At 38.3% G+C, this 15,665-nt stretch overlaps 1 protein-coding gene across 1 annotated transcript in view; it reads left to right on the forward strand.

Annotated features, from left to right (window-relative positions):
• LOC126412250 (protein PTOV1 homolog) overlaps positions 1 to 15,665 on the forward strand; it is a 350,177-nt gene that overhangs the window by 318,489 nt on the left and 16,023 nt on the right. Inside the window, exon 11 of the mRNA XM_050081748.1 lies at positions 10,496 to 10,582. Coding sequence (XP_049937705.1) covers positions 10,496 to 10,549 — 54 coding nt within the window. The 3' untranslated portion in view covers positions 10,550 to 10,582. The remainder of the gene's footprint in view (positions 1 to 10,495; positions 10,583 to 15,665) is intronic.

Below are 15,665 nucleotides of genomic sequence, written 5' to 3' on the forward strand. Positions count from 1 at the left end.
CTCCCGGGATTAGAATGACTCCTTACCCTCTCCCTTAAAACCCACATCCTTTCGTCTTTCCCTCTCCTTCCCTCTTTCCTGATGAGGCAACAGATTGTTGCGAAAACTTGAATTTAGTGTGTATGTTTGTGTTTGTTTGTTTGTGTGTCTATCGACCTGCCAGCATTTTCATTCGGTAAGTCACATCATCTGTGTTTTTAGAAAAATATCGGTATGATAGATCAAACTCAGGAATGTCAAATTCCAAAGGACTGGTGTCAGGTTTTTCAGAATTCACACACACACACACACACACACACACACACACACACACACACACACACACACACACACTTCACCTTTTGTCATCATTGATGTTGAGGAGCAACCAGAGATAATCAAATGCTGGACAGAGCATCTGGAAGAAACACCCTTCCCAGTCCAGGCCAATAAGAGAATTGGAAGTCACACGACACCATGCAGCACTGGTTGGTATAGAGGAAGCTACAATGGAGCATATGAGCAAGCTTCATTACTTCTTCGTGGAAAGAAAGGGCAAGATTCCAGTCTAAAAGGAGCGAGTTCAGCCTTCCCTCTGCTAAATATGAAGGTATAGTAATTCTTTTACAGCAATATGATTTGAAAGTTTTTTTTTATTTATTGAAATGAGTATTTTTTTAGTATTGGGCATGTAGCTATTTAAATTAAGGGATTCTGATTTTTTGCAGGTGATCTTAAAATATCTGCTGAGAAATACAGAGATTTAAAAGACTTGAAAAGATTTTGCCATAATTAAGTGCAAGTGTATTTTGATCATCTTTTGCATTAATACACCATTGAATTAGCACAGGACCTTTTTTAGAAGATTATTAAATGATTATATGAGATAATTTGTTGTAACATGAGTTTGAAATCTTGTAGTTACCTGCAGTAGTTATGGACTTGTCATATTTTTTCTTTGTACGACCTGCCTTTGTAATAAAAATGCATCATATTATTGTAAATCCTATTCAGTGTGTATAATTTCAACAGTACTCTTTCTCTGAAAGATATATTAAGGTCTAAAACAAAAATGAAGAATATAACTTGAAAAACTAAAATTTTATGAGTCTTGAAACTTTAAATTTCATCTCTTGAAAAAAATAAGAATTGTGACTTATAAGGTTTTTTCCCCTGGACTCTTCGTGTTCAAATGGCACTGTTGGCTGTGGGGCATGAAGGAAATTAGTATGCGCATGAGCATTTGGTTTAGTGATGAAGCCCACTTTCATTTTTATAGGTTCATCAATAAGCAAAATTGGTGCATATTGGGGATTGAGAATCTTCATTTCATGATCAAAATCTCTTCACCCTCAACAGGTGACTGTGTAGTGTGCAATGTCCAGTCACGGAATAATCGGTGCGATATTCCGTGATGGCGCAGCGACTACTGAACGGTAGATGAAGGTTTTGGAAGGTGATTTCATCCCAATTATCCAAAGTGACCCTGATTTCGACAAGATGTGGTTCATGCAAGACAGAGCTTGACCCCATTGAAGCAGGAGAGTGTTTGATGTCCTGGAGGAGTACCTTGGGGACTGCATTCTGACTCTGAGGTACCCACAGGACACTGGTGTGGGCCTCAATTGACTGCCATATTCTCCGATATGAACACATGCGACTCCTTTTTGTGGGGCTATATTAAAGACAAGGTGCACAGCAATAGCCCCAAAACCATTGGTGAGCTGAAAACAGCCATTCGGCAGGTCATCGACAGCATTGATGTTCCGACACTTCAGCAAGTCATGCAGAATTTTGCCATTCATCTGAGCCACATCATTGCCAATGATGGCAGGCATATTGAATATGTCATAAACTAAATCTGAATATCTGGAGTGATGTTTACATGTTGAATAAAGCATGTGCATGCCATAGTTTGTAACTAATTTATGTTTTTTTTTTCATGTAGTTCAATAATTGTCACACTGCACAATAAAGTACAATTAGGTTTTATTGATGGTGCCCATGACTATGTATCAAAATGGAAGAACATATTTTAACCTCATATTTTCAGTAATTTTAGTAAGAGATATTTATGTCAATTTTCTTATATTTTAAAGTAAAAAAATTTTCATAAGAGTGTGTTTTTGTAAACAGAAGAATAAAGTCATCCAGCTAGGGTATGTGAGCCATGCGTGGCTTGTGTTCCTGGCATCATGTATTTCACACACTATTTTTAATGTACTTCCACCTCACTACGTTAATTTAAATTACTACTGTCACTGAGTTGCTGCTTTGCCTGATTGTGAGCGGCATTAGCAGCGCATATCGATATATCCCCTCTTGTGGTATCTTTGCTCGACTGCTATTACTTCCCGGTGGTGGTCTGTCATAAGGGAGTTCGAGTTGCGAGTTCGGGTCTGCCAGTCAGTTGGAACGCGTCTGGAGCGCAGTCCAGACCTGCCAGTTGGGGAGTTGCAATGCAGGTTGGAGCAGCAGTGAGGTCTGCATCGACATGGCTCGCCTGACCGTTGCCACCACGCATCACTTGAGCTGGGCCGCGGTCTGGGTGGATCATCAGTCGGTCGTCTTACCGGATGAAGCGTTTTGGCTCGCTAATCATTCATAAGTCAGCAGTTTGTGTGTGTGGGGGGGAGCGCACATCGACTCCCGATTTGTCTTTGTGCATGCTTAGTTACTGTTGGGTATCATTCAGGTCTCCATGCAAGTGTTGGTCAGGTTGTGTGTGTAGTGGGCGTCATGTCCACTGACGACTATTTTAAATGTTGTTGGCATTCTGAGTGAGTCGGTCAGTTGCTGCGGACCAGGGAAGTTATCTCTGCGCGGTGCAGTCGGCTGGGTCCGCTGGCGGTTCCTGCACAGTGCCGGAGCGTGTGTGGAGCTGTCTGATCACTACAAGCTTCATGGTTCACCGACCCAGGACGTCAAAGTTGAGTAGTGGTTTCAGCTATCCAAGCCACGTCCATTCATGTTGTGTGGTTCGTTTCAGTGGTTCGCTGTTGGGGAGCTTTTTTCCTGTGAGCAACACCGAGTGTTTCTATTGCTGAAATTTAGCTGCCATGCAGTGCAATTAACTATATTGGTTGACTACAATTCAAGTGCACCAGCGGAATTTTCTGCCTTGTGGCCGTTAGTGTTCTGGTTTTCTGCCCTGGCCACTAACATAAATTTAAGCAGTGTTCTTTTTGGGTGAAGTTAACTATATTACTGTATTTCAAATTCAAGTGTACCAGTGGAATTTTCTGCCTTAGTGTTCCGGTTACCTGCCCTGGCCACTCACGTAATTTCAGGCAGCGTCCTTTCCTCACCTGTTGTCACTGTCCAACATGGTGTATATTTCATTGTGGATAATCACGTTTGTAACTTTTGTGTTAGCTCTCGTGTACCAATTGGTAGCAAGCAAGTAGTTTTGTTGGTTGGTCCGTGGCTGTCACCTGGTCGGGTTCCGACAGATCAAGTGTAGTTCGGCTCACCACCTGTCTCACCTAAGTGAACAAGGGCAGACCGACCTCCCTGGAGGCTTCTGAGTGCCATTTTCTTTATTGTCCATCTCACCAGTGTTTAATTGTCTGTTTATAATCTATCATAGTCAATGATTTAAAAAATTCTTGTTTTTACTGGATTTTATGTATTTTTGGATTTTGCAAAATCAACTGTGGGCCTTCAGCCACTTAAATTATAATAATAATAATAATAATAATAATAATAATGATAATAATAAATGCATCTTGTTTATGTTTGTCTATTCACCCTTGTCTTGAGGCTTTCAGCCTCGTTGTGTATTATATATATCTAAAAACAAAGATGATGTAACTTACCAAACGAAAGCGTTGGTATGTTGATAGAGACACTAACGAACACAAACACACACACAAAATTCAAGCTTTCGCAACCTACGGTTGCTTCATCAGGAAAGAGGGAAGGAAAGGGAAAGACGAAAGGATGTGGGTTTTAAGGGAGAGGGTAAGGAGTCATTCCAATCCTGGGAGCGGCATTATATTCTTTTCAACATAGTGATTCCCCATTTTTTTAGCACCAAACAATCCCCTACTTTTTTAACTACGAGGGCTGGAACTTTAATAGTGGCAGCTATTTATTTACAGCTCATACAAAATAGATATGTTTTTCAAAATTTTAATAACCTGCAAAGTAGTCACCAACATTGTGTATAACCTGTTGCCAGTGATGTGGAAGTCGTAGGATACTCTTAGCAGTGCCAGTTCTGTTGACAGTTCGAGCGGCGCAGTCTATTGCCCAACGAATTTGTAGCAGTTCTGAAGCGAATGCCTTGAAGTGTTTCCTTGAGTTAAGAAATCGAGTTGAACCCACGAGGGCTTAAGTCAGGGTAGTGCAGTAGGTGGTATAGCACTTAGCAGCCCCATTAGTCAAACAAATCAGTAACAGCTTGCACTATACGTGCTTGAGCATTGTCCTGTAAAATGATGGTCAGGTCCTGCAGAAAGTGTCATCACTTCTGTCTCTAAGCTGGTCGTACATTGCGTCCAAAAATGAACAGCACAGACTGCGCCGCTTGAACTGTCAACACAACTGGCACTGCTAAGGGTATCCTACAACTTTCACATCGCTGGCAATGGGTAATACACAATGCTGGTGACTACTTTGAAGGTCAGTAATACTTAGAAACACTTATCTATTTTGTATGAGCTGTAAATAAATAGTTGCCACTATTAAAGTTCCAACCCTCGTATATGCATCCATGCATTTAAATGTCAGACGTTTTAAAGATTTTCATTAGCTATTAACATTTTATAATCAGCAACAGCATTGTATTTAATACTTCTTACAAGCCATTTCATACCAAGACTAGCTCATCACATAGGTGTTAACTGAAATTCAGATATTACCAATATGTCAGAACCATCTTGTAAACTTGATAAACATCAATAGTATAATCATAGACCAATACTGAATAGCAATGTGTTACGTAAATTCCTCATAGTTATTACTGTGAATCATATGTAGTATACCATCATAAACAGAAGTACAATGCATTACAAAACAGTCCCTAACACACCATCATAATAATTTCACAGAAAATCATAAACATTGTCTCAGTGTAAACATCGTAAACAACACTTTATGGATATAAAGTTCACATAAATATACCCCAGATATAAAAAGTGCCCTGTATAGAATCCATAAACTCCATCTAAAATTTACATTATGTATTTTGATCCAAGAAATATATTTTACATCATAACTTATCTTTCATGTACCTTTATTATAATCATTGATTTGAATTGGTCTGAAAAAACACCATTCTCCTTTATGCTTTTCTCTTATAACAACAGTACACCAGTAACAGACTTCACATATATTGCAAAAATCTTACATTTTCATTCCTCTTAAATGTTTTTCATTCAGTAAGTACTAGAAACTTTGGTGTTCCTCGCTGGTTGACTGTAATCAAAATAAACAAGAACATTTTCTCTGACTTATCCTTATGTAAAAATCCAAATTTCTTTTCAGAATGCACATAAGTTTCCCAAAACATTATTATTTTCACTACCATTTGCCTTCAGCACATTGCAAATAGTGTTAATATAGCAAGCATAAGAATTTTCATATTTCCAACATATCTCATAAACACCATAAAGCTCTCACACACTAGAATTCTTGAACAATGCCTTGACTCTGCTGATAACCTGAGAAAGCATTATTGAGATTTGCTGAGAAAGGCTGCATTTCCATATAACTCATGTTATTTTCTCTGTACAGTTCTTCTGGCTTAAACAGCAACAGATGTTATATTTTCTTTCTTACAAGGGAACCTCCCCATCGCAACCCCCTCAGATTTAGTTATAATTTGGCACAGTGGATAGGCCTTGAAAAACTGAACACAGATCAATCGAGAAAACAGGAAGAAGTTGCGTGGAACTATGAAAAAATAAGCAAAATATACAAACTGAGTAGTCCATGGGTAACATAGGCAACATCAAGGATAATCTGAGCACAGGTGCGCCGTGGTCCCGTGGTTAGCGTGCGCAGCTGCGGAGCTAGAGATCCTTGGTTCAAGTCTTCCCTCGAGCGAAGAGTTTACTTACTTTATTTTTGCAAAGTTATGATCTGTCCGTTCGTTCATTGACGTCTCTGTTCACTGTAATAAGTTTCGTGTCTGTGTGTTGCGACTGCACCGCAAAATCGTGCGATTAGTAGACGAAAGGACTTGCCTCTCCAATGGGAACCGAAAACATTTGATCGCAAGGTCATAGGTCAACCGATTCCTCCACAGGAAAACGCATCTGATATATTCTATACGACACTGGTGATGGCACATGCGTCACATGACAGGAAAATGTTGTCGACCCACCTAACTGGCACACTTGGCGAATGGGTAAAAAGATTCTTCTACCTTGCCCGATTTAGGTTTTCTTGTGGATGTGATAATCACTTCCAAAAAAGTGATGAAAACATAAGAGTGTGTCACATAAACTGCAACAAATGAATGCAACAGTTTCACAGTCGCAAAGTTTTCTCTGTGCTCTGTCAAAACATATGTTTTTAACGTTTTCAAATTTTTCTGTGTGTAGACCGTTAAACCCTGCATATGTCCAAGCAAATGTGAACATGTCCTGGAATTTTGGAGAGCGAAGTTGATTATGTGTGAGTGCCTGAACTCTGATAATTGTCTGAAAATAAAAAATAAAATTTTTCACTTGAGGGAAGACTTGAACCAAGAACCTCTCGTTCCACAGCTGCTCACGCTAACCACGGGACCACGGCGCTAGTGTGCTCACATCGTCCTTGATGTTGCCTATGTTGCCCATGGACTACTCAGTTTGTATATTTTGCTTATTTTTTCATAGTTCCACACAACTTCTTCCTGTTTTCTCAATTGATCTGTGTTCAGTTTTTCAAGGCCTATCCACTGTGCCAAATTATAACTAAATCTGAGGGGGTTGCGATGGGGAGGTTCCCTTGTTAGATGCAATTTCAGTTTCGTGTATTTGAGGGTTGCTGTGAGATTATTTGGCTACTACATAACTACAGCATAATTATTAGATGAGTAAAAAGAAGACATATTGATAGTGAGAGATAGTCATAAAAACATATAAAAGTGAGATGGAGAAGACATGCAGTACAGAAATTTGAAAATTTCGTAGAAATACTGCAAGAGCATCATGGCCCTGGATTAGCGAAGCCCATGTTACGTAAAGCACATGTGATCTGCTGAAGACTCTATTGGTATGGTTCATCTGTATCACTCTTTTAGTTTCTGTTTATTTCATAAACTGTGTCACTTGTCGATTCTAGTTCTGTCATCACTATGACTGCTATTTTTAACATCTGTTGTGCACATCATCTAAGCTTTCTTTCCTGAGCAATGTTTGTGACCACAATGTACTGCCAGTAATCTAGCTAAGACATGTTTCCCCATGTTTCAAATTGCAAGATTGTTTGAAGACTTCTAAAACCAAAGTTTTTGCAGTAGCCTGTTGTGGATGGAGTTTTGTTTGTTGTTGCTGTCTGTCAACATAAAGTTACAGCTGCTGCTTTTCCTACAAATATTTTCCGTGTATAGTTCTGCCCTCAATTCAGATTTGCTTCTAATAACTTTTCCTCAAAAATATCTGTAAATATATTCTGACATTCCACTCCTTTCTACTGCAGGTAAGTTCATACATGGTGAAGTTAGATCCACACATGTTTCCTATACCACAAAATGGTAGTATCTGTTTCAATTAAAGGATCTTCATTAACAGCAGGTCTAACTTTAGATGTGATATTTTTTTCCACTATACTGTCCAAAGAAAGTTTTGTGTCCTGTGAATTTATTTACCTGTTCGCCAATAGCCTTTTATGTTAGATTCAATTCCTCCAAATGTAGATTATGTTGAACTAAGTGTTCACTCTTCTCCTTCACTATCTCTTGTAATTGTATATTGAGAGCATTACTGTTAGACTTTATTTGGATTTCTAAACTAGTGTTACTAGATTTAATTTATGTTTGTATATTCCCCAGTTTTCCCAATATTGTACTTAAGATGTTTCTTTGATCTGGCTTCTAGCCCTCTGAGATATCATTTTAGTTTTCAATAATATTGTGGCTTGCATCTACAACCCCACCCACTGCTTTACTTTCTGCTTCATTAATTACACTCATTTAAAAGTATTTTGCTGCACATAATGCTAAGTTTGACAAATAGTAAACACTTATCTTGACTTTGCTTCCATAGTTGCTTGTGAAGATCATCAGATTGCTTATCTATTTTCATTTATTCATCATCTTTGTATGCATAAACTTCCTTTGCAGCTTCGAAATGCAAATCAGTATTTCTTCAGCATCTAGCTTCCAAGCTTCTTCACAGCATACTGCATACATAATATTTATCAATGTAAATTTTCTTTTGGATGTCTTCCCTGTAATAGAAAAACTATTAATATTCCATCTGACACGTGTGGTGCTTCTCACTTGCTGTTGTTAAAATTTTATGGTTATAGTTCACGTCGGCATTCCACAAATACATTTACACTTTACCAGGTAGTGTATATTCAACTGCAATGAAGGTAACATTGAACAATAGTACAAAGTTAACTTACCTTTTTAAGGTGGCATCAATGTCTAAAGGTGTCCAGGTTGTGAAATGACACTGTATGGAGATAATAGTTCTTCTCTCTCAATGTATTTTCACAATATGACAGGTAAATATCAAAAAATAAAACTTAGAGCTAATCACGTATTGTGAAGAGCTTCTCTAGTGTTAATTCAAGCAGTGTAAAAGCAGTATAGACAAGTCTGACCTGAAGTGAATCAGACTCATTTGCCACCAACCAACCATAACATGTGACATACTGTTATTTTTTGAATCATCAAGAACATTCCATAAGTCACAATAACACTAATATAATGTCCCTTTTTTAGGTAATATATGAGATTTAGTTTACAAAATGTCTTTTAGAGATTTGTACTCATTTGAATATTTTTGTAATATTGGCTGATGATAAAGGTTGCAGGTAAAAAAATTTGAAATTTTTGTCTGCTTTTGATACTGAATGGTAAAAATAGTAAAATTAATGTAGATTTTTTTTTTTCAGAGCAGTTGTTAATCATTTAGCATGAGAATATGTTGATACATAAACAGAAAATTATTTTTGAGGAAAAATTGCCCCCAATGACTGTAAAACTCTATGAACATCCATGGAATATATAATTCACATATGAAAACCAATTCAAATCTAGCCAGAATTTCAGTGGTATCATATAGTTTGTTAACTGAGCAAAAGAACTGTCAGATCCTAATTTATTATAGCATGTAAATTGACTTATAGCACTTGCAGTAAATATAATAAATAAATCAGCTACAATATTAGACCTTAAAGTAATAGAACATTTCAAAGCTACTGGGAACAGAGAAATTAAGTATAGGTATTAAAAGTGAAGATGTCTGTATGAATCATTAAAGTGAAAAGATGTTTGCTGGGACAAAAGAACCCAGGACATTTCAGTTCTTTGGACATGCGGCCCATTAAAGAAATTTTTAATTATTTTGAAAAAGAATAAAATATATAACTAGTAAATGTGAACAAGAATTGAGGATGAGAAATTGCTCCTAGGCAGAAGAAAGAAGGTGAAAACATCAGAATATTGAATAGTTACAGGAAAACAAGAAAGGAAGTGCAGAACAGACAAAAATGAATGTATTACAGTTCTTTACGTGGCAAAATCAAACAGTGGAAAGTCCAAGATGGAATAGCAACAATATTATAAAATTTTTATATTTGATGATGGACCAAAGTTTCAAATATTGAAATTTATTCCTGAAATTCCGCTTAACTGTACTAGGCATAGATGTACTACCTAAAGCAACATAGGAAAATTAGTGTTAAACTGGGGCTCAAACCTGGATTTCCTGCTTATTGTGAGCAAATTTCAGGAATGAATTTAAAAATTATGAAAAAGATAGATCGCTACTCCCTGTACATTTACACACACACACACACACACACACACACACAGCAGACGGAGTCAGTGATTTGTGTGTGTGTGTGTGTGTGTGTGTGTGTGTGTGTGTGTGTGTGTGTGTGTGTGTGTGTGTGTGTGTTTCTACTTCAGAAGAGGACCTTCTCGGTGAAACCAAAAATGTATAGCAGTCTTTTCATTGTGCTTCCGAGTGACTCAAGGTCTCCTAAATATGATGAGTAGCAATCTGTCCTTTTCATAATACTGTAGTTCTTTGTGTGGTCCCTTAATGACTAACGTCAAGTAATGTTCAAACAAAAATATATTTAGGTCTGTTTATATTTGCTCCACCTTCTTGTAATGAGTGTAAAACATTTTGTTGTTACTTTCAGCACTCATTTCCTGCAATTTAGTGACAGAATATTACCCAATATAAAGTTTGAAATGACAATCAATAAATGTTTTTATACATTTTAAATGCAGCTACACCCATTGTACTTGTGGGGACTTACTGACCTCACAGTAACAAAAGATTCATTTTTCCTGTCTATGAAATACACCATAGTTGAATTTTTAACATATTAATTTCTTCAGCGAGAGCAGCAGGAACAGCTGCAGGCTCAACTGCGAGAAATGTCTCTACAGTAGCAGAGTGAGGTGACACCACCGGCTCTGCAGCAGGTATGTTAATTCTTCTCTGGAGCATGGGAACTGTGTGACGTGTAACTTCCAGCTGATTTCTTTTTCCTTGTATTTGATGTCGTAGGCAGTTAAGAAGCTACTGTATTTACAAGGAAGTAAAATGACATTTCCAGTATGAAGTTCCCTCTAGCAGTGCTGAATAAAGTCTGTGCATGTGTAAGAATAATAAATTCACAGTTTGCTGAATCTTTATCACTAGTGAAAAATGTTTCATTTCCTACTCAGTTGGTTAAGCAGAAAGTTAATAATGTAATGTTTATTGGCTCTGTAGACAGTACATGCTGAGGTGATAAAAGTCATGGGATAGCGATATGCACTTATACAGATGGTGGTGGTGTCATGTACACAAGGTATAAAAGGGCAATGGATTGGTGGAGCTGCCATTTGTACTCAGGGTACTCATGTGAAAAGGTATTCGATGTGGTTATGGCCATATGACAGAAATTAGCAGACTTTGAACACAGAATGGTAGAGGTAGACATGTGGGATATTTCGTTTCACAAATTGTTTGGGAATCCAACATTCTGAGATCCACAGTGGCAAGAGTATGCCAAGAATGCCAAATTTCAAGCATCACATCTCGCTGGGGACAATGCAGTGGCCAATGGCCTTCACTTAACGACCAAGGGCAGCAGCATTTGTGTAGAGTTGCCAGTGCTAACAGACAAGCAACTCTGCAGTGTGCTAACAGACAAGCAACTCTGCATGAAATAACCACAGAAATCAATGGGCCATGCAATGAACGTATCTGTTAGGACAGTGTGACATTAACGGTCTATGGCAGCAGACTCCAACACAAGAGCCTTTTCTAACAGTGCAAGATTGCCTGCAGCACATCTCCTGAGCTCTTGATCATGTCGATTTGACCCTAGACAGCTGGAAAAGCATGGCCTGGTCAGATCAGTCCCAAGCTGATGATAGAGTTGGAGTGTGATGCAGACCTCACGAAGCTGTTAATCCAGGTTATCAAGCAAGGCATTACGCAAGCTGGTGGTGGCTCCATAATCATGTATGCTGTGTTTACATGGAATTGACTAGGTCCTCTGGTCCAACTGAAAAGAACCTTGACTCAAAATGGTTATGTTTAGCTACTTGGAGACCATTTGCAGCCATTCATGGACTTCATGTTGCCAAATAACAATTTTTATGGATGACAGTGCCCCATTTATCAGGCCACAATTATTCACAATTGGTTTGAAGAGCACTCTGGACAATTTGAGCAAGTGATTTGGCCACCCAGATCATGTGACTTGAATGCCATCAAACCTTTGTGGGACATAATTGAGAGGCCAGGTAGTGCACAAAATCCTGCATCAGCAATGCTTTCACAATTATGGACAGCTATAGAGGCAGCATGGTTCAGTTTTTCTGCAGGGGACTTCTAATGACTTCTTGAGTCCATGCCACATCAAGTTGCTGCACTACACTGGGCGAAAGTATGTCCGACACAATATTAGGACATAGCCCATTACTTTTGTCACCTCAGTGTATGTTGTATGGATCAAGTTAAATTTGTATCACAAGCATGGAAAAGTATACATATTGGAGTTTCTTTTCACTGTTTATGTTTAACTTCAGAATGTTCTTGGGCCTCCTTTTCTTATTTTTATTTTCTTTATAAATTAAATCTTAGTTCAATTGGACACGTGTGTAAATAACAAGGAAGTCATAGAATATGCCCTCATTTCTTTTTTACTTAATGCAGTTTTCACATCTTGGAAAACATTGTGTATGTTCTGTAACTGAAAATTCTTTTCTCTTTACTTTATTCATTTTGATGAATATTGTTTTGTTCTGACATAAGTATTGTGACTGAGACCAGAAACGGTCAGCAGGCCTAATCTGTGAAAATCAGAAGAAAAAGAAGAGGAGGAAGTAATTTTTTGCATTTATGGTTTCTGAATTATGACAGAAACTCTTTCTGGCCTCAGTGGGACTTGCTTCACCTGTTTTGTCCAGTCTCAAGAGGAGGTAAACGCAATCATCAGCAGTTCAAACATACTGTGAATGATGGTACCCCTTAGGGAAATGGCAGCAAGGGGCAGGAATGGAGACCAGATGAACCCAGTACATATGCCTGGGGGTGTCATTCAACACAATGAAGAGGCTATTCCAGCACCCATTGAGGGAACAGGAAGCAACCAACTGCAGATTGTGGCACACACTGAAACAAGTGATGCCTGTTGTCTGGACTCTGAGGTCGTACTTGGACCACTCCAACCACTGACAGAGGAGGTTCACAAGACCCGCCTTGTGTGTGGAGTTTCTACAAAGCTCTCAATTTTTAGCGGTGTCCCCATAATTATGGTGGCCCTTGGGTTCTGAGGCAAGTGGAAGGACTGAACTAGAGATTTCGAAGGTTCTGTGCAAGTACACTGTGACTTCCTGAACTTGCACCAAAGTGTTGAGAACTGTAGGGTCCTCTTAAATCGATCTGGTTTGCACTACACACCAGAAGCTGCTACTCAGGTAGTTGACTATGTGTGGGTTGCATTCAAGGCGATAATGATAGCTGCAGGAAACCCAGAAGTATCTGTGTAAGATTGAAACAAATGTCTCTCACAGGTGAGAGTCTCAAAATTCTAATGGTTAATTGCCAAAGCATTCGCAGCAAAGTGCCAGAGTTTGAAGCACTCATGAAAAACAGTGAAGTGCACACAATAGTAGGTACAGAAAGCTGGTTGAAATCTGAAATTGATAGCAGTGAGATTATTGGAGAAAATTTAAGAGTAATTCGAAAGGATAGGCAAATGGGAAATGGAGATGGTGTGTTTGTCACAGTAGGCAAAAAGCTCACAGAGATAGAGATTGAAGCTGCATGTAAGATTGTTTGGGCAAGTTTCTGTATCAGAGAGGGCATAGAATGATAACTGGATCCTTCTGTCGCCCACCAGATTCATTTCCTGATGCAACCAAAAATTTGAGGGAAAATCTCATTTCACTTGCACATAAGCTCCCCAGTCATACTGAATTCATCAGTGGAGACTTTAATCATCTAACAGTTCATTGGGAAATTTTCAATTTTGTTCGTGGTGGGTGTGATAAGACATCCTATGAAATGCCTTCTCTGGAAAATACCTAGAATAGATAGTTAGGACCCCACTCATGATGGCAATATATTGGATCTAATGGCAACAAATAGACCTGATCTCTTCTAGGATGTTCACATCAAAACTGGTATCTGTGACATGGACACAGTTGTGGCAGCAATGATTACCAAAATAAAAAGGACATCTAAAGCAAGCATAAAGATATATATGTTCAGTAAACGAGATAAAAAATCTGTTGTGTCATATCTCAGTTAGGAACTTGATGCTTTCAGTGTAGGGGGGGAGCATGTAGAGGAACTATGGCTCGTGTTTAAAAGAATAGTTGACCATGCACTGGATAGATATGTGCAGAGTAGAACAGTTCATAATGGAAGGGAACCTCCATGGGATACAGTCAGTATAAAGAAACTTCTAAAGAAACAGAGATTACTGCATAATGGGTGTAAAACAAAGCTTAGGGCTACAGATAGAGAGACGCTGAATGAAACATGTTTGGCTGTCATTAAAGCAGTGTGTGATACTTTCAATGACTACTGTAGCAGAATATTGTCAAATGATATTTCACAAAACCCAAAGAAAATATTGTCATACTTACAGGCTGTCAGTGGCACTAAAGTTAGTGCTCAGTTCCTAGCCAATGAGATAGAAACTGAAATTGAGGGTAGCAAAGCAAAATCTGAAATGCTTAACTATGTTTTCAAATGTTGCTTTACAAAGGAGACTTGCCCCAGTTTAATTGTCGTACCACTGAAAAGATAAATGAAATAAGTGTTAGATTCGGTGCTGTTGATAAACAGTTGAAATCGTTAAAATTGAACAAAGCTCCACAGGCCAATTGTCAGATTCTATACTGGGTTTTCAGTGGAGTTAGTGCCTCTTCTAACTGTAATCTATCATGGATCTCTTGAACAAGAAACCATGCTCAGTTCTTGGAAAAAAGCACAGGTCACATGTGTCTACAAGAAGGGTGCTAGAAGTGATCCACAAAACTACTGTCCAGTATCCTTGAGATCAATATGTTGTAGAATCTTAGAAGATATTCTGAGTGCTCAAACATGTGAGGTATCTTGAAGAGAATGACCACCTCAGTGCCAACCAGCAAGGATTCAGAGATCATTGATCATGTGAAACCCATTTCGCACTTTTCTCACATGACATACTGAAAGTTTTCGATCAAAGCAGTCAGATTCCCAAAAAGCGTTTGACTGAGCACCACACCTATGCTTATTATCAAAAGTACGATAATATGGTATATCAATTGAAATTTTTGACTGGATTGAGGACTTTTAACTTGAACTGTGCCCCAGGGAAGTGTGTTGGGACCCTTTCTGTCCATGTTGTATATTAATGACCTTACAGACAATATTAATAGTAACCTCAGAATTTTTGCTGATGATGCAATTGTCTATAATGAAGTACTATCTGAAAGGAGATGCATAAATTTTCAGTCAAATCTTGATAAGATTTCAAAGTGGTGCAAAGATTGGCAACTTGTTCAGAAATGTAAAACTGAACACTACACACAACAAAAAAACGTAGTATCCTGTGACTGTAATATGAATGAGTCGATGTTAGAATTGGCCAACTCATACAAATAACTGACTGTAACACTTTGCAGGATATGAAATCAATGGATCAGTTGTGAGTAAAGCAGGTGGTAAACTTTAGTATATTGGTGGAATACTGGGGAGGTGCAACCTGTCTACAAAGGAAATGGCTTACAAATCACTCATGTGACTGCTTCTAGAATATTGCTCAAGTATGTGGGACCCATATCAAATAGAACTAACAGGGGCTATTGAATGTATACAGAAAAAGGCACAAGTTTGTTTAATCCTTAGGAGAGTATCACAGAGGTAATGAATGAACTGAATGGATGACTCTTGAAGAATGATGTAAACTATCCTGAGAAAGTCTATTAACCAAGTTTCAGGGACTGGCTTTAGATGATGACTCTAGGAATATATTACAATCCCCTGTGTATTGGTCACTTTGGGACAGTGAGGATAAGA

Source organism: Schistocerca serialis, chromosome 7 (assembly GCF_023864345.2).
Source record: "Schistocerca serialis cubense isolate TAMUIC-IGC-003099 chromosome 7, iqSchSeri2.2, whole genome shotgun sequence".
Taxonomy (NCBI): Eukaryota; Metazoa; Arthropoda; class Insecta; order Orthoptera; family Acrididae; genus Schistocerca; species Schistocerca serialis.